This window comes from Pelecanus crispus, chromosome 6 (assembly GCF_030463565.1).
Source record: "Pelecanus crispus isolate bPelCri1 chromosome 6, bPelCri1.pri, whole genome shotgun sequence".
In the NCBI taxonomy this organism is placed as follows: Eukaryota; Metazoa; Chordata; class Aves; order Pelecaniformes; family Pelecanidae; genus Pelecanus; species Pelecanus crispus.
Window position 1 is genome coordinate 53988157 of NC_134648.1, and position 26901 is coordinate 54015057.

Here is a 26901-nt window from a genome sequence, read left to right on the forward strand (position 1 = left end):
CCGGGGCTGCGCGACCATGGAGATCGGCACCGAGATCAGCCGCAAGATCCGGGTGAGAGAGAAGCGGCCGGGGCGCCCCCTCTCCACCCGCGGCAGGGCCTGGCCCTGCTTGTGGGGAGCAGGCCTGGCCGAATGCTGCGGCGCCGGGGTCCCCCCGGCCGCCCCCCAGACGCGGGGGTGGCGGGGGCAATGCGGCCCCGGCACCGCCGAGCCCCCTCCCCCCGGCGGAAGGAAGCGGCGGGGTTGAACCCCCGGCCCGGCCGGGGGTTAGCGGGGGCTCCCGGCGGCGTGCGGCCTTCGGCCTCGGGGCTCCCCGGGGAGGGGTACGAACAGGAGAGTCGTTGTTTTGGGAAGCGGAGTCGGGGGCCTGCCGCGCCCCGGAGGACAGCTGCCATCTCTCCCGCGGAGCTGGAGTTTCCGGCCCGCAGCGGCCCGCCTGGGATTCAGGCCCGGAACCGGGAGCTGCCCGGGAGAGGGAGCAGCCGTAGCCGGGCGTTCTGGTGTAAGCCACCGTTCCCTCAGGGCTTGTCAGCTGCTCCCACTCAACGAGCACAGTTTGAAAGTCCTGGCAGGCTTTTTTTCTTCCTGAAGCCGGGAATGACCTTTTATCAAACCATCCGGGAATCATTTTCTTTGCACCTTATGAGCCCGCATGGTCTCTGCTTAAAAAAGGACAGCTGGGACTTGGAGGTTGTCTGGTAGCACCAGGAACTTATATATAGGGATTATGGTAGAGACTGTGAGATGCCTGGCAGTTCTTGCTATTCTGCTGTCAGTCCCTCACTGTTACAACATTTGTATCACGAGCAGTGGGTAATAGGAAAAGTAACATATTAAACCAACATGTTCAAACAGTTAACCAGAAAATCTTTGCTAAGCCACCCACCATTTTGCAGTTAGAAAATACTTTGTTGCTCCATCCCTTAAATGCTGTTTCATTATTTTTTAGGGTGCTATAAAAGGAAAGTTGCAGGAGCTGGGGGCTTATGTTGGTAAGTTTTATCACGTGTTTAGCAATCTTCTTTAGGTTCATTGTTCTTAGCTAGGAAACAACCAGGTAGTTAATACATTTATTTATATTTACTTATTATTACTCATGTTACTGCATACAGAGGCCTTAAGCATGAGATGAATTATCTGAAGTGCCGGACTAGTATGGAAGAAAAAGACTTACTTCACAAAATACGTATAGTCTAAGCATCAGAGGAGATAGTACATGGACATTGATGTATGAAGAACTAAAAGGAAATAACTAAGAAGGCTGTGTCCCGTTTCAAGGAGAAATGGTGGCAAAGGATTTGAAAGAAAAACAAACAAACAATGATGCGTCTGTGAATATTTAAGGAAGTTTCTTTGAAACACAAGGAGAAACATATAAAGCAAGATCGTTGCAAATATAACAGCAGCTACCTGTGGCCACTCTGAGATGGAGTCAGTCTTTCTTAGGCATCTTTTCAGCCTTCTGAATTCAGGGTGAGATGTTTGTCAAAATTAGGAGAAAGGATATTACTGTAAGACAGAGATAGGCTGACTCTTTTAGGAGGTGGAAAGGCCGTGACAGAAACATTATGCAGGACAAATCTGCAAAATGTAAGAGCCTGACTGCTAAGGGGAAAACTTAAGAGCTATATTAAGCTAATGTTGATGAAACATTTAACCGAATCTTAGAGGCAGGGTGAGATTTTATTTTGGATTGTGAGGAGAGAGATATGAGCAGTGTGAATGTCTGGTTTTTTTTTTCCCCTGAATCCAGGATTAAATGGATGTTGCACTTAAGAGCAGCTAGTTTTTACAGCAGTAAAAGTTGGTAACTTAACACAGTGTTCTGTTGGAAGCAGAATACCTCAGTCCTGCAACTGCCTTCTTGTCTGTGATACTTCTTGGATTTCAGATGAAGAAAAGGAATTGAGAGCATAGTTAAGAGATCACATGAGTTGCAGGACCAAGTTCAAAGTTTGTAGTTTGATCTTGAATTAATCTTATTTCCTATTTAAAAGGGGCCATTGTATTTATGAAATCAGAATGTATTGACTCCATAGAAGGGAGTTACCTATGAACTGACATTCTGAACTCATCAGGTGCCAAGGAACCATGTTTAGAATTTTTTCATTGTAAGGTTGTCTTTTTCACCATCTCAAAAGTTGTCTTTTTCAGTAACTTGTTTTTGGTTTTTTACTGTCATTCCAGGTTTCAGTTTCTCAGTCCTTGATTCTTTGTCTGCTTTTTCCTGCATTTCTGGGAAAAAAAAAACCAAACCAAACTTATCTCTAATACCAAGATGCTGGTAGAATACTAGTAATCTTTGATTCCAAGTATGGCTGATTATTCTTTCTCTGTTTTTCTTTTCTTTCTGTTTCCTGTATTCAGAAGGCAGTTCCCAAGATCAGCATACAATGCCTGCACTTTCTTCTCAGTCAGCTTCTGAATGTCTTTAAATAACTTTGTGTTCTTTATCGCCAAATCTGACTTCCCTTGGCCTCTCTTTTGTTTTTAAACCACTGTTTCCAAATTTCTGACATTTTTCAGGTTTCTTTTCTTGTCTAGAGTATTTTGGACAACTTTCCAAGTAATGTTTTTCAAAAACTCTCTAGTTCTTTTAGGTAACTGGTGAAAATCGGTTCTCCTGCATTCTAACCTCTGTGAGCAAGAACCATGCTTTTGTTTCTTTCTGTAACTGCTAGTTCTTTTCCTTTGAAAAGTCTTCTACAGCAAGACATGTTGAAACTTATTTGTTGTGTAGAACTTACAAAGGAAAAATTCATATCTGTGAAGCAAAACCAAAGATAGTTAAATATTCATCAACTATCAACATTTTCAAAAGGCTGTAGTTTTGCATACAATTTAAGTTGGCATAAGCCAACACAGTCACTGAGAGAAGCAGTTGTTTTCTTTCTTTCCTTCTTCTTTTGTACTCTTGCAGGTAATTGTTATAACTTATGTTTTGATCTATACTTCAAGTATCTTCTTCTTTACTTTATAATGTGTTGAACCACCTGAGGAGCTGATGAGGTTTAAAAGTAGCTTGGCCAAAAAAACCCACTTAATTTTAAGTTCCAAGATCTCGGTATCCATCTGTCTTGTGCAACTTGCAGTTTACATTAACCAAAAAAAAAAAAAAAAAATCAAAAGAAAGATAGAGTTTAGGCTAGGAATGTGTTTTGTTGGAACACTTGAATAGTGGTAGTCGAGTGTAGGTGCAATGTATTAACATTATTTCTGTAGTCTAGGGTACAGGTGAATTATTTACAGGGTACATAGAGACACATAGAAGAAAGGCAATTCCTTTGATTTGTATTTTGATTTCTATTTAAGATTTTTCTTTTTAGGTCTTTTAGTGTTGTGTACAGACTTGATGAAATGAGTACAGCTGTATTAGTGCCTTGGTTCAAATTCACAATTTGAAGTGGATTTCCCAACTATCTTCACTTACTGTTGTTATGTTCGTGTCATGGAGTGGTATTGGAGAGCATGAGGTGTTTGATTAAGCTAAATTGATACCTGATGCCCTCGAGCAACAAATGTGTCATTCAGGCCTTCAGAGTAGATCAGAGCTAGGCCAAAGTAAAAACCCAAATACCAAACTCCCCAAACCCTTCATGTATTAGTGTCAGATTCTGAGCACCTTCCTATCCATTCTGATGAGTAGGCATACCCTGTGTGTGAGCCGTCCAGCAGGGGAATGGATTTCTCACTGTGTATGAAATTGCATGTTAGGGAGTTAGAGAATCAGACTCTTGGGGTGGCTGGTTTTTTTTTTTTTTTTTTAAAGGCCATTCATTGTTTTTGTAGATGGAAAATCTGGAAGTTAATACACTTGTGATTTGTTTAATGCACAAATCAGAAAGGGATATTTATCTGCTTGGTCTTTGTAACTAAAGGAAATTTGACAAGGATAAGGTGCTATATTTGCCAATATTTGAAGTGATGAAAATTGTAGATGGTTATTAGTGTTCAAGTAAAAGGATGTAGGCAGCAGAGTGGCTTTCCTTTATCTTGTCCTTTTTGTGTTTTATTTACTCACCTTTTTAAATACTTTGGTCTTCTTCAGCTTATGCTCTGGTGAAGTTGACGATCTTTTATTCCTCACTCATAGCTGAAACTTGTATCGAACCTCAGAAGAAATGGAAGTCTTGTTAATTTGCTTACCTAATCCTCTGCCTATGGAGTCTTTATAGTAAAACTGGAAGAAAAAATCCAGTTACATGTTTAAGGATGTTTGCTATGTCTTTTATTATACTTTAAAACAACATATTTCTCTTTCTATTAGATGAAGAGCTCCCTGATTATATTATGGTTATGGTGGCCAATAAGAAGAGTCAGGAGCAGATGACAGAAGACCTTTCCCTTTTCCTTGGAAACAATACTGTCAGGTTTACTGTCTGGTATGTTTGTAAGCTACTTGTCACACTTCTTACCAGTAATTAGGAATGCTTTCTGTAAGTGAAATCTGAGAATTTAAGAAGTTACTTATCTTCCCACTGTGTAAGTTACATTAATCAAAACTTTTACTTTGCGGGTCTAATAAGTAAATTATTTTTAGTCTGTCAAGTTAGTCTATTGCAGTGATAATTAAGTGGCAAAGGTCTGGAGGGCTTATATTCTTTATTTGCTCATAAGTCCAGTCAAATTTTTGAATGAAGTGTGAAATGCTCAGGTAAGTGAGGGCCATATGTTGACTTAAAAATATTATTCCTACAAAGCCCACTGTGAGCATGAGAGTGTTATTCACTGTAGTTAGATGCAAAATAGTTCTTCAAAGGCAAACTTCCTTGCTTTTATGCTAATAGTGTTTCAGATTGTTGTTGTGCATGGGAATTACTATATCAGGACAGATGAGCAGTGGATCTAATTCTGTATACCGTCTTTGACAAGGCTTAGCACCAAATGCTTAGGTATTCCCACCTCTCAGGCTGTTTATTTATTACCATTACCCAGCTCTACAAAACGAAAGCAGAACCCCAGAATTATTGTGAGCAGGACAAATTAGCAACAGATGAACGCTTTCTAAACTCCTGACAGTGTGGATTAATTTATGCTGTGCTGCATGACAGCCTTAGCCATTATATTTCTCATGCATTTTCTAATACTGAATTTGGCTTACAGTATAAACCTTTAGTTAACTCCATGTTTCAGAGTATCTAAACAGATATTTTGCTCCAGAGATTTTTCTTGCTTTCAGAGTTGTGTATTTTTTTCAAGTTAATCTTATTTCTGAGTCTCTAACCTAACCTAGTTTTAAGGAATGTTATTTTGTTTTGAATAGATTAGAGAAATACTACATTTTTTTCCTGCTTTTTCAGTTTGCTTCCTTTGAAATTCTCATACTGACTGGTTACATTAACTTCCAGTATTTCTTCTATGTCAAGTTCCCCTTTATTTGGTGAGGAACTTTTATGCTATTAAATAGCAGAGCGAAACATTTTAGAACTTGGCTATGTTATGAAACCATAAACATTGACAAAAAGTGAAAATTAGTTCCAGCTATTACAATTCACTGTATTAACTATGTGACAGTGTTACTTGTATGCATATAATTTGAGTTTGCTTTCAAAGTTTTCAGTTTTTTCCCAGCATTTGTAAAAAATACAAGAAATGAGTGCAATTAAGTATGCACCCCTTTTTTTAAAAGTACACAGGCAGTTCTGTTCTTTGTTCCCTCTTGTGGCCTGCCTAGGCAAAACTTTTGGGTTTCACTGTATCTATAAGTCACGCAGTTGTCTGTCTTACAGTAGTTTTGGGAATCAGTTAGACAACATCTGGGGGTGTTGGTTGACAGCCGGCTGAACATGAGCCAGCAGTGTGCCCAGGTGGCCAAGAAGGCCAACAGCATCCTGGCTTGTATCAGGAATAGTGTGGCCAGCAGGAGCAGGGAGGTTGATTGTCCCCCTCTACACGGCGCTGGTGAGGCCACATCTCAAATACTGCGTCCAGTTTTGGGCCCCTCACTACAAGAAAGACATTGAGGTGCTGGAGCATGTCCAGAGAAGGGCAATGAAGCTGGTGAAGGGTCTGGAGCACAGGCCTTATGAGGAGCGGCTGAGGGAACTGGGGCTGTTTAGCCTGGAGAAGAGGAGGCTGAGGGGAGACCTTATTGCTCTCTACAGCTACCTGAAAGGAGGCTGTAGTGAGGTGGGTGTTGGTCTCTTCTCCCAAGTAGCTAGTGATAGGACAAGAGGAAATGGACTCAAGCTGCACCAGGGGAGGCTTAGGTTGGAAATTAGGAAAAATTTCTTCACGGAAAGGGTAGTCAAGCATTGGAACAGGCTGCCCAGAGAGGTGGTGGAGTCACCATCCCTAGAAGTGTTCAAAAAACCAGGTAGACGTGGCACTTTGGGACATGGTGTAGTGGGCATGGTGGTGTTGGGTTGATGGTTGGACTGATGATCTTAGAGGTCCATTCCAACCTTAATGATTCTATTCCAGTTTTACTTTCATTAAAAAATAACTAGCCACCAAGCCAGGAAACATGAAATTGCTACTTTACCCTTAACTGGTTTAGTGGTGGACTTGGTAATGTTAGGTTAGTGGTTGGACTGGATGATCTTAAAGGTCTTTTCCAACCTAAACAATTCTATGATTCTAAATTAGTGAAGTTTACAAGTTGATGAAGGTAACTCCAGTACTAGGGTTTTGACTGAATCCTGATACACAGTAAGAAATAACACAATAATATGTAGCAGAAAACACTTTTATGGATTTGTAAATGTAACTAAAACTTCATTGAAAAAAATAATAAAGATGTAGAGAAAGTAAATTTCAGCAGGGAAGAGAAATGAAGATTTTTTTTTTTTATATACATATATATTTAGAACTGGATATCAACTATATGTGGATATTATACCTCCTGCTGGTTTTGACACCTGCTTAAATTCTGAATGTAATGAGTCTTTTATTTTCAATTCAGTATCCAGATTTGCTTATAAAGACAAATTCCATTTCAGAGTGCTTTATCAGGTAATGTAGTAGGTATTGGTTAAAAGAATGATGGAAGACAAGATGAAACCTCTGCAATAAGGTGTAAGAGGACTGGTGGAAAAAAGTTAAATAGCATTGTAGTTGGGAGTTCGGCATGCTTTAATTTCTTCTAAAGGCGACCCAGAATGTTTACATTCTTAAGCATTGGGTCTCTCGCTAAATACAATACTCAACAAGGTCTGCTTTCCTTGGTTTGTCTCTGCAGCTGGTAATTTGGGGTCATCTAGCAAAAGTTTCACAGCAATTCTGTACAGACCTGGCAATCCTGCTGGTTGGCCAGCATTTCTTTCTCTGAAGCAACTGTCGGGTCATAGTTATCCAGAGGTCAGTGTGAAAACTGATACGCATCAGCAGAGTTAAGTTAATGAAACTTTTAAGAGTGTTTGAGTGAAAACTTGCAAGGAGGTTTGAGAAGCCAGCCTTATACTTGCATGCAGTCTTACTTTTCCCAGTTTTCATTGTTTTTGTTCCTTAACTCCTTTCTAATACTCAGTCTAAATTATGGAGATGCCCACGATGAGGTTTGAATTCCAAGTAGGATATGCATTTAAATGTTGGGAATTTTTTCCTTTTTTTTTCTTTTCACTGTAATGTGTGTTTATTTTTAAACAGCAGTATTTTATAGCCTTTTGATTATCTGTATTGCTTCAGCTTGGTGCCTTTTTCACAGGCAAACAGCAAATTTTGTACCTCACTGAAATGTTTTTGCCCACCAACATGCCTCAAAGAATATTGTTGGTATACGCAAAGCATGCTGAAAGAATCCCGAGTATGTTAAGTGCTGTGAATTGTATATTGTTTAGGTTTGTATTTACAATTATGTTTAACTTTGCTGTGTAATTAAAGTTTCGTACATGAAGTAAAATTTTCAGCTATACTTTAGGTTTCCAACAGGTTTTTGAATCACTCCTTTTGAAGACACTTAACTCACACTAGCGATTGTAGTGAAACAGTGGGAAGTACTGGCTTTAATTATGTCATCCAATTAAATGCTAAAAGTAAATGATGTGATGAATACCCTACCTGCATGTATGAAGCTTAACTGGCAATAAGATACTTCAAGCCTCCCTTTTGAGGTTAAACAAAAGTCAGCTGATGGAAAGTGAAGTCTTGGATAAATGAGGTGCTTGTTATAGGGGCAGAAAGGCAGTTGGTTTCTGAAAGATTATTATTCTGAACTTGAGTTAAATTTCTTTTATTTCTCCTTTTTCTCTTTTGCTTCCTTCCCTGTCCCCCGTGTATTTCAGGCTCCATGGTGTTCTGGATAAGCTGCGATCTGTGACTACTGGTAAGTAAGAAAATCAATTTTGGGTGAAAGTAGGTTTATCTTCTCTGTGTAGTGCTGCATGTCTAATGAGTTTCAAAAAAGAGCTGTTTTGTTAATTTTCAATTTATATGGTCTTTTGGGTCCTGACTCTTTAGAAAATTGCTTTATATTTTGAGATAATTTATTTCTGGGTGTGGAATTTATTTCTGGGTGTTTCTTCCTGATGTTTTCAGCTGAAACAGCTTTCAGCTTGTGTGTTCAGATCTACACAATGTCTTGTTTGCAGTTTCTTAGCTACCTTTACTGCAAAATCTGTATTGCTGTGCTTTGATGTAAAAATGAAAGGTACCTGTCTCCACAGAATCAACTAGTGTAAAATCTTCAGAATCTAATATCTTTGAGAGCAGCCTGCCTTCCAGCAAAAGCAGTTCATGTGTGAGTGATGAGAGGAGGCGTGAGGATATCTTGCCACCTCTTGCAGTTTCCAGCACTCGGACTGAAAGAAATGACTCAAGAGTTTCAACTAGCTCACAGGAACAAAGGAACACTGCTTCACGGTAAAGTTTCTGGTTACTTACTAACACACATTCAGACATTAGTAGTTGCGTGACTGTAGTAGTTGTTCTGAAGAGCACAGATACTGGGAAAGATCAAAGTAGTTTTGAAGAGTAAAGCATTGCTACAATTTGTTGCATAAAAAAACATTAAATCAGGAATTTAGTTCCATTTCTTTAAGCAACGGATGGGCTTAGATTAATTAACCAAACTAAAAATAGTGATCAGTGTGTTAAATTTGTATAAACAATAATACCTTAATGATTCTTCCCTGCTGGCTTTGTTTAAAAGACAGTTCTCATTTTCCAGAACTTTATTTGCAGATCAGTTAATAGTTGGCAATTTCTTATTTTATCAGGCAGTCTTGTGAAGATGGTTCTGCATCCCGCTTAACATCTACAGTCAAGCCTTTGAGGGAATTGTCACCTTCTGAAGCTGTAATTGACATTAAACCTGAACCAGATGATCTAATTGACGAAGACCTAAACTTCGTGCAGGAGAATCCTTTGTCACGGAAGAAACCTATTGTAACTGTAACTTATGGTTCTTCTCGTCCTTCCGCTGAAATCTACCGTCCACCAGCTAGCAGGAGTGCAGATGGCAATATACATGTGCACAGATTGTCACAGCAGGGCAACTTACAGGGGAGCCGGCAGTTAGACACACAAAGCTGCAGGTCTTTGGAAACAGGCCAGCTGTGCAATCCAGAAGCATTTGGCAGCTTAGCAGACAGTTACAGACCCACCTCCAAACTTAGTGCCGATAAAGTAGGCAGTGAGGTTAGTACGAGCTGAACCATTGCAGTATTTTACGCTTGCTAGGAACCTCAGTTGCTACGTACACGTCCAGTAGAATCTTGACCTCAGAAATTGAGGACTTCTGTCACTGATACCAGTCTGTTTGGGATTTCATTCTTTGGGTCCACTGATAAAAAGAGATTGCATAGTTTAACATCATCACCTGACAGGTTGCTGCATCTCAGGGTTAAGTGGCTTGTACAATCTTCATGCCGTATTGAGTTGGACTAGTGGGTTAGCACATTGTTATGATGCACGTGATGAATCAGAAATAATCATTTTGATCTCTAGATCATTAGAAACAGCATGGTCTTCCATAAGTGCTGTGTAAATCTCCAGCTTTACACAGTTCTTTAAATCTGTGGGTTTTGGATGCTGTTTATTCATACCTGTGCTAGATATATCTTAGTCTCTAAAGCCTGGCTATGTTGCTTACTAGGATTATTATTATGCTATTTAGAACCATGGCATTTAAGAACTCTTTGGGATGGTTGTTGTATAAGGACAAACTAAAAGGTGATTGCTGCACTACATACTTTGGAGGCCAGACTAAGGCAGGCAGGGTGATGGTCCTAGCTGATAGCTTTAAGACTATCCGTATGAATCAGTTAAGAGCCCTTTGTGAGAGGAATGAAGATGGTTTTGGCTGCTAATGTTGTAATGAAGCAGGAATTTTACATACCTTGTATTCCCAGTGCATCTGTGTTTGTTACTGCTTGTATAGTTCTCTGCCTTTGCTACTACTTACTTAGTTCTGTATAAAGGACAACAAATTTTATTCGGAAATCTAGAATGCTTTACGAAGATATGTGCTGATGTCTTTGTTTTTTAAGATGGGAGAACTGAGAATGGGAATGTAGTGATTTGTTTAAGGCTGTACATAAGTCATTGATGAATGACAGTCACATCTCTCATTGGAAATGTTAGGAAAAGGTCTTGTGATAATTTTCTTCTATTACTATTTCATTTATAATGTCCAGAAGAGGGCTTTTTCAGGAGCGTTTCTTAGAACTGTGGACCTTTGCTGTATTTTACCTTCTCTTAGACAAGTTCTTGTGCTTTGGGAAGTTTTACCTTTAAAAAGGTCATTTCTGTAGGTATTGGGTTCTTTACTGTATGAATCTTCTGTATCGGTGTAGTCCAGGTCTATGCCTTAGGACATTTCCTTCTCCTTGGAGGATATAGGATCATTTAAAGGGTACTGTGTACAAACCTGGCATCCAGATGCCTCATTGTGCTCCTGTGTAGTTCAGCGCTGAGTGATGGTTCCTATAAGAATTATTGATGTGTGCTTTCTCCTGTGCTTTCAGGCAGCCTAGCATTTAAATTTGTCACTACCACATGCACTGTGGTGGCGGTGAGTGGCTGTGTCATAACAGGGACCTTGCACTGCCTAAACTGGACCATCCTGGATCTGCATAGCTATTAGCATCCTTTGGAATACCTCAGCTTGCTAGAAATTCATTCTTACAGTAATCTGAAATCGGAGTTGATACAGAGGAGAAAGTAATTCATACTGATTTCACTTTATCAGACTTTCAAGAGGTGCATCTTGAAGAGTAGTATGAATTTCTTTGGAAAACCCTGCTTTTTCTGTAGATGTTGGATAAATTGTCTGTACTTTAGACTTTTTTCTTCTCCTTTTCTAAATGTTATTTACAGTTACATTTTTAATGAGATGTTTCAGTGTAAATATGTCTGATTTTTGTATTCTCTAGTGCTGTCACTTGTTTCTGCAGACAGTACAGTAGTCCTAGACTCATCCAACTTGAATGGAAGTTCTCCATCTTCTGGCTATAGGTAGAATTGCAATATTTTTTTTGCTGGCTTATTAATACATGTTTTATGCTAAATGAATTGTTTTGGCTCCTGTTTGTTGTAGGAAGAAAGCTCCAGGAAGAGACGGTTGCCTGTTGTAAGCTCAGTAGTCAAAGTGAAAAAGTTCTGTAATGATGGGGAAGATGATGAGGAGGAGGAAGACTATGGATTGCGAACAGGAAGCATCTCCAGCAGTGTGTCTGTACCTGCAAAGCCAGAAAGAAGGTACTTAAAATCTCAGTGATTCTGTGTGGTTTCCAGAATGAGTTTAATGAACAAAAACTTTGAAAGTGGAAGTTGGGGAAATCTTTGCAGTTTTGAAAATTGGCAGACAAAATTCAGTAAGCTTTTTTTTTTTTTTTTGTACTACCTCACAACTCTGTGGGTGAGATGTCTGTTTATACCACCTTTTTTCCTCTGATTTTGTAACCTGTTTTTATTATTGTGCATAAGCTGCAATGGAATGTGAAATTTTACACTTATTTGGGAAAAGTTTACTGGCAAAAGAACATTAATGTTGGCATGTTTCAGACCAGGTATTTAATGTGGCAAAATACTTTTCCAGGAGTTTTAATTGCTTTGTTTTTATTTCGGGAATAGCTTTCAAACCAATTTTCACTTGTTCTTTAAGGTGACTTTAACTTTTCAAAAGACTTGAGAGGTTTTTTTCCTTTTTTTCTGCTCCCTAATTCTGGCTGAATGTCAGGTGTCAGTCAGAAGTACATCAATGGTTTGTACCTGATTTTCAACAATAAGAGGAAGAACATTTAAACTGCGGAAGAGGTGGTTCTACTGATCTGCAGTGCTAGCTTGTATAAGATTTGTTTTAAGCTAATACACTTTATTGAATTTATCTTCAGTGCCACAGCACGTTTATCTGATTTAAACTTCCTTATTGCTGATGTTCAAAGACAAACAGAAAGCTTTTTTCACAACTAATGTATTTTTGATAGAGTCAGTTTTCAGCTGGGTCTTACTCCCCTGAGCAGCTGTGTAATTACTAGTGCCAACACAAACTTAGCAACAGGCATGTGAGGGGCAGAGGTGGGAAGAAATGAATGGCAGAGTTTGTGCCTGTTAGATGCAGCATGGTTTTACAGCAGCTTAAGCTGAGATGTGAAATCATGCCTCTGGACTTCCATTTTTGAGAGTATTTTGTGGATCCCCATCCACTCAGAGAACAGATTACCAAGCTGAAAACAAAGATAGATGAAGTGATTTGGGATGATGATTTTTTCTATTAGTATTAGCATAACTCTGTTAACCTGTTGAAATGTCTGTGTTTAACATGGATACAGTTACTGTTGCAATTCATGTACAATTATTTTTTTTTTATCTCCCTTAGACCTTCATTGCCACCTTCAAAGCAGGCCAATAAGAATTTAATACTGAAAGCAATCTCTGAAGCCCAGGAATCGGTTACAAAAACAACCAATTATTCCACTGGTAATTAGCATTATTTTTGTTTGTCCTAAGCTATAATATTTCCAAGCCCTGTTTCATAAAGTGAAGCTAAAGATAGTGCTTAGAGATAAAACAGAATGTTAAATAGCTCATGGCAGTGATACACATAACGGGTTTTCCATGTCCTCTGAACATTATATTAGTCTTCAGTGATGAATTATGAAAGCATAAACAAGAGAGGAAAGAGTTGTTTAAAATATATTAATCAAGATAGTAAGTCTGTAAAGTGTACAGAGACAAAATGGAAGTGTCAGAAGTTTTCTGAAATTAATAGTTGCCATGGAGAAAGTGTTCAGTATTAGGCAGGTTGTTTGATCTAGTCGGTTGCTCTTTTTTCCCTTTCTGCACTCTCTCCCTTCATTCTGAGAGAGGAGGAGAAAAAAGCCAAACAGAAAAAAATCTAAATGCACTGGATACAGGTAATAGAAGTGCAAAATAACAAGCAACATACCAACTGATATATCAGCATATGTTGTATTTAAACAGTGAGGCTGCAATCTTAGTTCAGTGGTTTTAGGTATTAAGTTGCAATTGATACAGCAACTGAGCAGTTGCCTATGTGTAGGCGTTTAGTTCTCCTAGCTAGGACAGAATTCTGCTGAAGAAGGGCAAATCCAGCTGTTACCTCCTGTGCTTTCATTTCATTGGGTAGTAATCAATCTAGTGTTGTCAGCAGGAAGCACTGCACATTGCCAGGGAAGGAACATTCACTAAACTACCTAAACCATGGCTTTTATGCCATCTGGAGCAAGACTGAAAGCTATCCAAAATCTCTTGCCTGCTCTCTCTCAAAACCTGCAAACTAACTGTAAGAAACACTTATCTTCCTTCTACATTAACATATTTACAAAATAGTCATTGTGAACTTCTTCCCTGTTTTCTTGTCATTACTTGTATTTTCAAGGTCACAGAGGTGCTGATAAGTAGATCTAAAGGCATGGGACGTGTTCAAAGGCTCTTGAATTGGAGATGTCTGTGCATGTTAGAAGTGGGATACAGAGTGAGCTGGTTTTAAAACAGAATAAATTGTATGGATGACTACTAAAGATTGTTGCCAAATTAGAATTGAAGAAAAATTAACTAAGAATAATTCTAGTAAACTATTGAATTGCTTGACTACTTACAAAATGTATTTCATACAGTAAATGAACTTCTAAAAGAAAATGATGCTTCTTCATGAATAGCAAATAACGTAAGTGCCTCCCAGGCATTAAGAGCTTGTCTTCATTCTACATAGTAAGCAGAATGAGCAGTTTGTTAAGAAAAGAGGTAGGAACACTGATATTCCTGATTCCAGTTATCCAGCAAGGAGTGTTTATGGTAGATAAAGCAGCAACACAGGGAACAGTACTTTGAGGTGATGCAGGGAGCTCTTTCCTGTGTACATAGCAATATGGCAGGAAATAGAACACAGCCAGAAAATTTTGAAGTTAATTAAAACTATTGATTTTTAATAGTGGTGATCTTGTAGTTTGGCTTACCACACGAGAATATTTTAGTGGAGAGACCAAAAAGCACCACTTTGTGGTTTAATACAGAGGTGATTCGTGAATTTTATCTGAGGTATCATGCAGGTTCTTCCACTTCAGAGGCAATATTTCATGGGGTTTTTTTAAGTATTTTTAATAGAATATGTGTCGTGGTTCAATCCCAGTCAGTAACTAAGCACCACACAGCTGCTTGCTCACTCTCCCCCCTACCCCCGGAGGGATGGGGGAGAGAATCAGGAAAAAAGAGTAAAACCCATGGGTTGAGATAAAGGCAGTTTAATAGGACAGAAAAGGAAGAGATAATAATAATAACAATAAAGGAATATACAAAGCAAGTGATGTGCAATGCAACCGCTCACCACCCGCTGACCAATGCCCAGCCAGTCCCTGAGCAGCGATCGCTGCCTCCCGGCCATCTCCCCCCAGTTTCTATACTGAGCATGACATCGTATGGTATGGAATAGCTCTTTGGCCAGTTTGGGTCAGCTGTCCTGCCTGTGCCCCCTCCCAGCTCCTTGTGCACCTGGCAGAGCATGGGAAGCTGAAAAGTCCTTGACTAGTGTAAGCAGTACTTAGCAACAACTAAAACATCAGTGTGTTACCAAGGTTATTCTCAAACTAAATCCAAAACACAGCACTATGCCAGCTACTGGGAAGAAAATTAACTCTATCCCAGCCAAAACCAGGACAGTATGGAAATAAGCTGATTTGAAATACATAGGTAAAACAAAATGGCAAGATCGTAAATGATAAATCCAGTACTGAGTGGTACCTTTTAGTCTAATGTGTCAGAAGTTGAGTGCTGATGTGATATTTAGCCAAGGGAAGAATATGCTTAGCTTTTCACAATCAGTTCTGATGGTCTTAGCAGAAGCCAAGTAAAGAAGTCAACCTGTCGTCCTACTACCCCCAAATTCCATGCTACAACTACCTGAAATGGGGCCTACAACTATCTGAAAGGAGGTTGTGGTGAGGTGGTTGTCAGTCTCTTTTCCCAAGTAACAAGTGATGGGATGAGAAGAAACAACTTCAAGTTGCACCAGGGGAGTTTTAGATTGGATATTAGGAAATATTTCTTCACTGTGAAAGAGTTGTCATGCACTGCAACAGGCAACCACAGGAAGTGGTTGAGCCGCCATCCCTGGAGGTATTTAAAAGATGTGTAGATAAGGTGCTTAGGGACATGGCTTAGTGATGGACTTGGCAGTGCTAGGTTTTGGACTTGATCTTAAGGGTCTCTTCCAACCTAAATGATTCTGTGATTCTACTGTCATGAAGTTTTATATTCTATTTGCAAGCACCTTAGGATAGGGTAGATGGCACTATATGAAAAGTACACATTGATAATCCATGATTGTTTATATGAAAGGTGGAATGAAAAGTTATTTCAATACTATAAGAAGGTACCAAATTAATGATGTGTAGATGTGGATGAATGAATACTTTGCTGATGTGGATCTAATCCTTGTCATGCTGTTTTGTCTTGCAAGTAGATGTTCTGAGGTGCCAGAGTGCTCTATATACATGCATGAATGTGCTGTCACACTAAGAATTTTACAGGTAGCTAAAGATGATTTTTGTGGAGACAGATGCTTGGGATTTGTGTGTGTGTGGCGGGGGGGAATCTATTAGAGTTATTTCAACACCGTATGTAAAAATAATACTGTTGTGTGATTGGGTTTTATGTAAATGATTTACCATTGTCTCTTTATTTAAAGTTCCACAGAAACAGATGGTTCCAGTTGCACCAAGAACTCGAATTAGCCCAGAAGAATCTCAGTTAGAAGTAATCCATGTGCAAAACAGACTGCCTGCTCTTAGTTCTCAGCTTCAAGTAGAAGAGCCAAAGGAGCAGACAGTTGAAGGAATTCAAGGTCATCTGATAATGTTCTTTAAAAATTTATACCAGGGAATGTCACTTTACAATGGGCTGAGCACAGAAAAGAAATGCTTTTAATTTTTAAGTCAGCATCAAAAGTTGCATGTGGAAATGCCTTGAAAACCAAGAAGCTTTCTAAAGCGTGGCTGTAAGATAGATACACACCCATGCACCCACCCCTGGCATATCACTGAAGAATAATTTTGCATAAGCAAATACAATAAGCAAATGTATCCATTTATGTTGGGATAACTTCTCTTTTCCCCATCCTTTGCATTTTTGCTTCAACATCTTGTAGGAGTAATTCTGTCAAGCTTATGTGAGAGAATTAAGATACTCTACATTTGGAATAATTTTGCAGCATATGAAGTATGAAAAGATTTTTTTTCTAACATATTGTTACCACACAAATAGTTCTAATGTTTTCATTTTTTGTGTAAATATTGGAGTACTATATTTATAGCTGATACCAGGATAACTGTGTGAACAGTAAGCTTTGTTTTTACTTCTGTTACAAAACTCCTGAAGGAAAATGGCATGGAAGAAGTGTGTGTGTGTCTGTGTTAGTTACAAGGAATCATAGAAATAAGACGGTGGAAAAACACTTCTGTAAGAAGAAGTTAGTTTACTCTTGCTAAGTTTTTAGATATTTAGATTGTTGAGTAAAATTTGGTTTGAGTAAGATCTCTGTTACATCAGCTCACAGTCATTGTTAAAGAATGGCAAACATTCGTTATTAAAAAAAAAAAAGTCTATTTTTTCAGTCTCTTATTTCTCCTATAGATGTATTTGGAATCTTTCTGCCAACATAAAATATTGAAATTGTATCTGTAAAGTACGTAAGAAGCAGCTTTGTCAGTCTTTGAATTAATCTACAGAAAATATTTATGCTAAATATTTTTGCTCTTTTGCCATTGAAACGGAATTGACAGCTCAGGAAACATACAGAAAGCAAAATAAATTTTTTCAAACCGTAAGTCAAATGTAGAACAGTCCTACTCTGATTCGTTTCACCTTTTTTAAGATGACCATAAAGTAGTCCCTTGTAGTTAGCTGCTTTCCTCTGTGTGTATTCTCTGAATAGGCAACACCTCTACAAATGAGGAGGAAGAACTTGGTCTTCACAAGTTGCCATACCCACAGACCTAGTTTATACTGAGCAATGATTATGGGAAAGGCTAAAGTCTTTCAATATTTAGATTTTGCCATGCCATCTGGCTGGAGAAAACTTGTTACTGTTTCTGAAACAATGAAAAAGGGGTTCATAACAATGAGAATGGCTTCTTTTTGTTAGACGTGTGGATGTTTTTGTTGTTTTCTTTTTTTATCAAAGGAATTAGAAGAGTACGCTTCACGTCTCTAATCTATAGTTTCATTTTGACGTGCAGTAAAATATGCTTCTAATTATTTTTTTTTAGGAGCTGAACAAAAGGACCTCTCTTCTCGGCTCCAAATTGATCCTGTGATTGAAGATACCTTGCAAGTGACTCAAGGTTGAGTCTTGTCATCTTTTATTCCTAAATAAAAATTGCTAGTTTTCAAATTGAACACTACTGGTCAGTGAATGTTAAAATATAACTTCCTTTTCAATTAATTATACTGATTTCTAGTATTTTCCAGTTTCTACATCTCTAAGGAATAAAAGTGTTGCATCAGTAGCTGTTCAAAGCCTAAGAGATTCTGGGGGCATGTGGACCCCCTTCAGTGTTGTTTCAGCACAGCCATTCTAGTAACAGAGCTTCCTGGTCTGGCCTAATATGGCCTGTGGCTCCTGTTGATCCACTTCTGTGGAATAAGCAAGGAAGTAAAAATGTTTTCTGGAAGCTACTAGTAAGAAATGAAACCAAAATAAAATTAGCTTATCAGCCATGTAAATTGATATTAAAAAATATGCTATAAGTTAAGAGTACGACTACAACCTTTTTTTTCTCTTTTCTATGTAATTTTTCTCCCAATTCAGATTACTATGATGCAGAATCTATGGTCCATTCAGATGCTAGGTCATTTATCCTGAAGAAGCCCAAGTTATCTGAGGAAATAGTGCCGCAGACTCAGCAGCTGGGAAAGAGGCCTACAGAGGCAATACGAGTACTCTCAGGACGTCTCATACAGACACGGTAAAAAGTTACTGCTTTTAGGACTGTTATTAGTCAGAATGCCTAAACCTGTTTGTGGTTTAGATGGAATCATTCAGTCATACTTCTGCTTTGTCAGTCCAGTCAGGATCTGTGACATCATGGAAAATGGACAGAAGAAAAAAAGCAGGGGCAAAAAACTCCCAGAAATCCTCTAAACGGAAAATAATTCCCAGGGTCAATTGTAGCTTGAGCATGTCTTTGATTTGCAAGACAGAAGAAGAAGGAACTGAAAAGTACTGCTCTTTTTTGTCATAGCTGTTCTGATTTAAATCTTAGTTAAGTAACAATTTTGCTAAAATTTACACTGTTTCACCCTGAGATTACATTTCTTAAGAAATGTTGTTTAACTTAACATCGAGTATGGTGGATCCTGAGCTCTCAGTGCTGGAGGGAAAACAGCACGTTCTGCACGCAGGTGGCTCAGTACCTGTAAGCCAACAGTTAAGTGGCATGTGGGTCAAGTGATTTAAGGCTCCTTACTGGTGAGTTTGGCCAAGAGAAGTTTAAAGGTCATGTCAGCTCAAATTACGTGTTGTGGTTGTTTTTTCAAAAGGAACAATGAAAGGCCAGTGCACAGTCATTTTCTTAACTTGTTAAAGGCCTTGATAGTTCCTGCTACCAAATAGTTTTATGTATCTCACCCGTTAAGAGTTAAAAAACACTCAGAACAATGTGATGTACTTCATCACTGTGGGCTGCTGTCTTTGAGAAACTGTTAATGTTTCCTTTCCATGAGTGGCTTTAAACAGCCTGTTAATTAAAAATAAAACCAACAACGAACAAACCAACCCAAAAGATAACTTCGCAATGTCACAGTTGAAAACTGTCACCGTGCTACGGGAGAGTGGCAAATTTTTGCATGTGAATAGATCAGTTCCTGACCGCTTGAACTTGAAAGTTCTGGCTAGTGATGTTTTTAATGTGTTGGTTTTCTCTCTTCGTAAAGGCATTCTACACTGTAGTTGCTTTTAGCCTAATTTCATAGAGAAGCAAAGTTTATACTGTTTGTCAAAGTGAGAACTCCATAGTGTGTTTCCAAATATTTAGAATCACATGCCATTCAGGAAATCACTTGGGTGAAATGGCTAGGACAGTGGAAGAGTGGAGAAAACGTATGCATCCCCTGTTTTTATATTCCCTCTTTTATCCACACTAACTACTATCAGATACAGGGTACCAGGCTAGACTGATCCTTTGACCAGGCTGAGCATCAAAGTTCTTAGTGTCAGTATTTCAGTTCTCTTCTCCTAGCCCTAAAAAATTTTTACCCCGTTTCATAGTGCGCTGTTCCGTATTTTTGAGGAGACAACCTGGTTTTTGTGTTAAAAGGTTCATGATTCCAAGAATGGTATTTGCACTCGCTTTTTTTGTCTCAAAACTGTAAATTCCTGAAAAGATTAATCACTTTCCTTTATTCAACTCTGTCTGTAAATGAGCTTTTGGATCTAACTGTTGAGCAGGATGCAACAAACTGAAAGGTACCAGCTAAAATCTCTGTTGTATGCCATTGAAAGCTGTATTTCTTAGAAATGCTTGAGAGAGACTAGAAGGCAAACCGTTAATTGGAGTATATTATTAGTAGTATTAAAAGAAGGTTTGTTACTGCGTGATTCTCCATAGATTAGCTTGTACTACTTTTAGCTACTAGGGCAGCTCACTTTTACTCACGCCTCTGGAGTCAGAAAATCTATTTTTACTACATTTCTTTGTTTGATAGAGACCAGCTGGCACAGCCAGAGAAACCTGCTAGTCCCAAGTTCATCGTGACACTGGATGGTGTGCCTAGTCCACCAGGATACCTTTCTGATCAAGAAGAGGAAGATATGTGTATAACTGAAGGATTAAAGCCAGTTACCCAAAATATGTGTGCCAGCAAAGGATTAAAAGGCCTTCGAGCACAGCAGATGCAAATTGTAACCAGGCAGCTAGAGAGCTGTGATGGTAATTATGCTTACGAACAGGATCTAACATTAATGTGGTGGTTTGATTGTGGATAGAACTCTTGGATAGATCATGCTTAACAAATCAAAGTGATGGTGTTTATTATTCAAACTAGAACATTCTTTAGGCAAATGAATTGTGGTAGTTCAGTGGGGCCATATCTTTAGACACCTATATCTTGATAAACTAGAGCAATACAGCACATAGGTAATTCTCCACACATCTTAGTATTGGTGAAATGTGGGGTTTTTTCTTTTGAAAATGTAGTTTGTCTTCATTGCCCAAAATCTGCACTTCTTGTTGACCCATTATCATTTGTTCCCATGCTGATGGACAGGACATTTTATGACGATCGTTTTGCCGTGCCTTGAACTTTAAAAAATAAACAATTTTATTAATCTCGATGTTTCTGTCTAGGTTTGTGATCTCAAAAGGAGCCTGTTAAGTATAACGTGTTTAGGTAGAGTCAAGTTGCTAGAGTCTCTGCAAGTAGAACTTAAACAGTGTATGATTTTACTTGAACATTATATATTCAGGATACCTTTTGACTAATGTGGGAAATGGCTTGCTGAATCCTATGTTTGATTTATTTAGAATGCTGAAGTGGTGATGAAAGATATAGAGGATATTGTTTTGTCATAGACCTGCTGAATACTTGCCTTAGGGTCATGCTTGGATTCATTTTTTTTAGTTTTCTTATGAAAAGACCTTTATTTTCCATAGTGGCAGTGCATCCAAATTTTCTGAACTAAATATAGTATTTGATGCTATACAGACAGCTTAAATTTCATGGAGCCAGCTGTAAATGTGTAATGCAATTATGAGAGAACCATGGGGGAAAAGCAAAAGATCGTTTAAGTCCATGTCCTGTCGGTCTCACTGGCTTCCGAAGTACTACTCATATCAGGCAGTCTTAAAGAAGAAAGGAATGTTATATATCCATTGGCACATTTTTACTAGTACAATGGAATACATATTAGAGTACTACCCTTGCAAATCTGTGCTTTTACTAGTATAGTCTCTTTCACGCTCCTTACTAAAGCTCTTTGATACAGGAGAGTGTTGCTGATACAGTCATATCTCTGTTAGGGCTTCGTACTTGGTTAGCTACGTTAGCCACAAGTAGCACGGGTGTGACTCAAGTTCACACAGAATCAGGTCAGCGTGGAAGTGATTTGTACAAGCAGTGTGGTTTTACGATAGGATAGCATTATTTGGCTTTGATGCATTGCAAGGAGAAGGTATAAATGAGGCTGAGGATGGGACTGAAGCTGGAGCAAGTGTGATATGGTAACGTTAGAGAGGTTAAGTTTAGCAATCCCGGAAAGCTTTGAAAAGCCAAAGGTTTAGACAGATTTGGGAAAATACTGGACAACAGTGAAGGTATATACTTAATTGACTGCATGTGCAGAATGGAGTTTTTGAAATAATGTTGAATAGGAGAAAGTCGAAGTCCCAGTTTCCCGTAAGAGTGGTGAAGGTATTGAATATTTCAGCTTGGAATGTCTTAAAATACTTTTTGGATTGGAGTCTGGGTTCAGGTAACTGAAGTGAATGTGGTATCTGTCCGAGCAAATTACATGAAAGTGGTTCTTTTTCGGTGCGTGTCCTCATACTAATAAATTGTATCTGATTAGTGTAAAAATTGATTTTTTTTACTTTATCTCTTGAAATAATTTTCTAGAGCCAAAAAATATCTTGGAGAAAGCAAGCATAGCTATTATTAACACCTGGGTCAGCAGAACAGTCATAACTAAGGTTCAGCTGAAGAATCTTTGTCTTGTCTGGTCAAGATCTGGTCTGTTTGACTTTCACACCTCAGTTTGGATTTGTGAAGAAAACTAATTTATTTTGCTTGTAAACAGTGCAAGTTTGATCCAAAAGACAGCTGTCAGTCCAATATTATGGCTTCTTTTGCTCTGTAGTTTTGGAAATTTTCTTCAAATAATATGATTGTACGTAATATGATTTTACTGTCATGACTTTTTTGATTAATAGAGGCTTATCAATAATTGGGTTAAAAGGAGAGGGAGACTAGGAAATGTTGTGAATTCCAATTATGCTACATTGTGTATGCCAAATGGCATATAGAATCATAAAGGTCCCAGCTTTTTTTTTTTCCTTTTTTCTTTCCTTCCTAGTGGATATGGAACAGTTAAATGTGCTGCAAAAACAGGAGAAGGTGCTTGAGCGCTGCAAGTACTGGCCTGCCTGTAAAAATGGAGATGAATGTGTGTACCATCACCCAACACTACCTTGCAAGTGAGTAGTGCAAAGCTCATCCACTTGGTCTTTTATTTTTACTTTGGTACTATAAATTTCCCTCCTGTGTTAGTAAATATTCCAAGGCAGTGTAAGTCTGTTAGGGTAGGGATCACAGCTAGATTATCGCACTGTAATTTCTTCACTTTTCCTCCCATCTACCATGTGTCAGAATACAGCGACATTTTTAATAAGTAGAGACACAGCTGTGCTTATGCAGAAGAAAGCTTAATTTAGCATACAGGCTGGTGTTTTTGTGTTGCTTAGAGATGTGGGAATTGGTGTCCTCTTAAAACAAGAGGCACTCTTCTGCCGGCTGTCAAAATGCTTTTGAACATGTTAGGGTACCATTACATGGTAATGCAGTAATTTTTTATTTGAAAGCAAAGGCTGACTCTTGAATGTGTGCTGTACCTTTGCCTTCTCTTCCACAAGCAGCAACAGTCTAGAAAAATCATTTCTGTTTTGAGATGAATTTTACCAGATCGGGTATCTTCATTTACTCAGACATTTGAATTTTCTTTTAAAATCTGACATAACTAAATTCAAAATAACACTTTCTCTTCAGTAAATGAACCATATTACTCATTCAGTTCTGTGCCCCTGTATGCAAAGGTCTGAATTCACAGTGCCTTTGCTGCTCTGCACTGCACACCAAGAGTAATGTGTCTCAGCTTGCAACAAGTAGCTTGCTACCAAACTCCACTGTCAGGTAGTTCAGTTATTTACTGCATGTAAAGAGTGTCCACAGGGAAAATGAATACCAATCTCTTCGGGTACAGCTAGTACGATCCACCTGCATGCCCTCCTTTGGAAGTAACTAACACGCGTGTGCAAGCCCTGTTGTAGTTCTGGCTTTCTGTGATATTCTGGCTTTTATGCGCAACAGCTGCTTGGGGATTTTGCTCTGAGTATGGGCATATGACTTAATTTCTCTTCCCTCAGAGTTTTTCCTAACTGCAAATTTGCTGATAAATGCTTGTTCATCCATCCAAACTGTAAATACGATGCAAAGTGCACTAAGCCAGACTGTCCTTACACTCATGCCAGTCGACGAACCCCCCATCCACCTCCTAAACCAGGTGAGCAGCTCTTGTTTTTCTGAGCTTTAAATGAAAGTGCTGAAGGGAAGAAGTGGTGAAAAAATAATTTTTTGCTTGATTTGACTTGATTTTCTTTCAACTCTTAATGCTACCTGAAGAATAATAATCCAGTGTTACTGCAAAAACTGTTACCAGAAAAATCCCTGAATGCTTTTATGCAGGAGTCCGCATGAAATCTATGCAAGGCAAAAGTGGTGACTTGCCGAGCAGTCCCTTCTTCTGGAGGGATTAGCCAGCATTGCGGTTTTACTCAAATTTGTTTCTCAAATTGGATAAATGTTGTACCAAGAGCTCATGACACAAATTGAAAACGGGTTTCTGTCTTTGCATGAATATTTTTTTCTTTAATGACACTGTAGGAGTTAACTTTATGTAATGACGAGATGACTTGCCGGGATGAGGTTACCCAGTGAAGGCAATAGCTGTGTTTGGATTACGGGTTGGTATTCCTGAGCCTTTGAACAGTGCCAAGGTGGAGGGCCTTTACTCCACTGGAGTCATGATCTTTAGGAAGTGGTTTAGCCCTTAGTCGTAGTACGATGCAGTTTTGTTACTTTGCCAGAAGGCAGAGTACAATGTGCTTATCTCCTGGATCATTTCCAGCAGCTCCTGTGTATTCCTGGAAAGTGCACTGCCTGCGCTTTTCAGTCCGGTTAGCTTAAGCTCTAACAGGCTTACTGCTGTCTAAATTTAACATTTGAATGTCTCTGACTACCAGAATCTCCGCTTAATTTGTTGGAAGCATTGCTATGACCATGGTGCCTTCTGTCCTGAAATGGACAGAAGAGCCGAGACTAACGATTACCTGATAGCCTCGGTCTGCCCCAGGATGAGATCGACTTAGTGCGATATGTGATATGCTTCCCTTATTTCTTGCAGAACTTTGGTCTATTACAAAACATAATTCCTTGTAGAAGGATTGATATATTTAAGTTTGTGTGGAACTATATTAAAAAAGCAGTTTATTCTGATCCAGGCTCACTTCCTGTTCTTTTCTACTATTAGCACCACTACCCACACCGTCTGTATCTTCCAGTAGTCCACTGTGCAAGTTTTTTCCTGCTTGTAAGAAAATGGAATGTCCATTTTACCACCCAAAAGTAAGAATTATCTCCTATCTCTTCCCTTCCTTTCTAGAAAGATACTTGAAATATGTTACTTTGGGTCAGGAAATGTCACTAGCATCTCACCCTTTTTGCTTTCACTTTTCACATTTTAACATTAGCTCAGAAACAGAATATACAAAAGCAGTGACTTAAAGAATCTGGAAAATTATATTTTTAAATAACCTTTGTACCACATGCTTCTGGGGGAGTTTTAAACAGGCAGACAGCCATAGCACTTGTTGAAAATCTGCCCAGCCAGGATGCTGGGGGCAGAGGAGGACCTCTTGTAGCTTGTATGGAAGGAATATGTTTTAGACTCTTGACTCTTCACTCAGATGTGCTGCAATAGACAAGAACTTTAAAGACTGCCCGGTTACCCTGGAATGTATGAACGTAACTTATATAGTACAAGAGTTTATAACTTGGGCACTTCTGTTCTATAGAATTGTGTCCCTGCATATTCTTAGGCCAGTAAGTTTAGTGCTTTTCAAGCCCTAACAATGCTGAAATGCACTGTATCCCCAGGACTCTGTTCCCAGCTATTATTAGCCGGATACTCTGGCTTTTCCTGTGTCTTTTCAGATAATGCTGTGTCATGTGAAGCTCTGGAACGGGTTGCCCAGAGAGGTAGTGGAGGCCCCATCCCTAGAAACGTTCAAGGTCAGGTTGGACGGGGCTCTGAGCACCCTGATCTGGTTAAAGCTGTCCCTGCTCACTGCGGGGGGGTTGGGCTAGATGACCTCTAAAGGCCCCTTCCAACCCAAAGCGTTCTATGATTCTGTGCTCCTAACTTGTACACACAGGTCAACTGAAACCAAACTCTGTAAACCTTTAAAAGCAAAGGAACTTCCACCTGTCAGTGCAGTATCTAACTCTTAATACTTTTGAAAAAGGACTTCCTTTTGTCATTGGGTTGAACTGATTGCACTAGTCTACGTAGCTGTTGATTCAGTTATCTCTCAGGTGTGTCATACAGATTTGCATGTAACTCATTCTAGGTTAGCTTGTTGAGGAGTTCAGGCAGCCAGCTTTGAGTAGCCTCTTCTGAAATGCTTTCATTTCAGCACTGTAGATTTAACACCCAGTGTACAAGACCAGACTGCACTTTTTACCATCCAACTATTGCTGTACCTCCACGCCATGCCTTGAAATGGACTCGAACTCAAACCAGGTGAGATACTTTTTTTTTTTTTATTTTATTTTTCTTGGCTAGGTTTAGGGTGTATGTTGTGACTTACGTCACAAATTTAAATTTACTCACAGGAGTAATGTGTGTGTGATGAACAATGAAGACTATGCAGAAAGATACCTGTTATAAGCATCTTTCTTTTTATTAAAGAGAACTCTGTAGTGTTTGTTTTTAGTTGTATAAACATTAACTAACGTGATGCAATGCTGAAAAACAAGTGCCTTGCAGCTAGGATAAGGCAGAGTCGCTGGAATCCTGACCTGGACATGTTGTGTGTTCCGAGTTTTCTTTGAATAAAGCTGAAAATCCAACATCAGCTCTTCTTTACTGTTGTTTTGCGTCTAAGCTGTGTTTTCCACAAAACATTCAGGTGTTTCTCGGAGTGTTTCTGGCAGAACAGCTCATTCCTGTCTTGTGTCCGTGATTTCAAAAACTGGTAGCAAACTTCCCAACGGTGTGGTCATCGGTCTGTCTTAAAGATAATGACTTGGGCCTTTCACTGCAACTAATCTCATCTGCAAAGCTCTCAGTCATTACAGGGGTAGGATGCAAATCAGTTCTCAAATCATCTTTACAGACTGGTAGGATTGTTACTGATGTGAATTGTTTTTCTCTTCCTCCTCAGTGAATGATTATGATGCAACTTGGGACTAAACTTGGCCTCCTTTGGACAGTAGCAGAAAGGAAGATTAACCACCAGGGGCACAGGATGTTAGAAAAATTCATGCATTTTGAACTTTTAATACACATTGTTTTCATAAAATGAGGTTGATTGCATACTTGAAATGTCTCTAATTTTCCAAGTTTGTAAGTTTGAGCAATTTTACATTTTTTTTACGCTGTAAGAAGAAAACGTCTGTGTAAGAAAAGTTTTACTTTAAATTCCATTAAAAATTTTCAAAGCATATTTTGTGTTC

General features: G+C 38.9%; 1 protein-coding gene across 3 annotated transcripts; it reads left to right on the forward strand.

Moving 5' to 3' along the window:
* On the forward strand, window positions 1-26901 carry ZC3H14 (zinc finger CCCH-type containing 14). Of its 3 annotated transcripts, none has more exons than XM_075711790.1 (17): window positions 1-52; window positions 950-992; window positions 4268-4382; window positions 8223-8263; window positions 8604-8799; window positions 9156-9576; window positions 11477-11637; window positions 12758-12858; window positions 16085-16240; window positions 17664-17738; window positions 18206-18362; window positions 20101-20324; window positions 22466-22586; window positions 23532-23668; window positions 24695-24789; window positions 25860-25966; window positions 26610-26901. In XM_075711790.1, the coding sequence occupies exons 1-17, from the start codon at window positions 17-19 to the stop codon at window positions 26614-26616; spliced, it is 2193 nt and encodes a 730-aa protein (XP_075567905.1). In that variant the 5' UTR covers window positions 1-16; the 3' UTR covers window positions 26617-26901. The 3 variants fall into 3 exon arrangements, with proteins under 3 accessions (XP_075567905.1, XP_075567906.1, XP_075567907.1); XM_075711791.1 differs by having other exon boundaries at window positions 9156-9330; XM_075711792.1 differs by having other exon boundaries at window positions 9156-9324.

Bases quoted from the DNA above. Each gene is read 5' to 3' on its own strand.
- ZC3H14 (XM_075711790.1), top strand. From the start codon at position 17: ATGGAGATCGGCACCGAGATCAGCCGCAAGATCCGG. The intron at 8,264-8,603 runs GTAAGTAAGAAA...CTGTCTCCACAG, and splicing joins GCTGCGATCTGTGACTACTG to AATCAACTAGTGTAAAATCT. The intron at 24,790-25,859 runs GTAAGAATTATC...CTTTCATTTCAG, and splicing joins GTCCATTTTACCACCCAAAA to CACTGTAGATTTAACACCCA.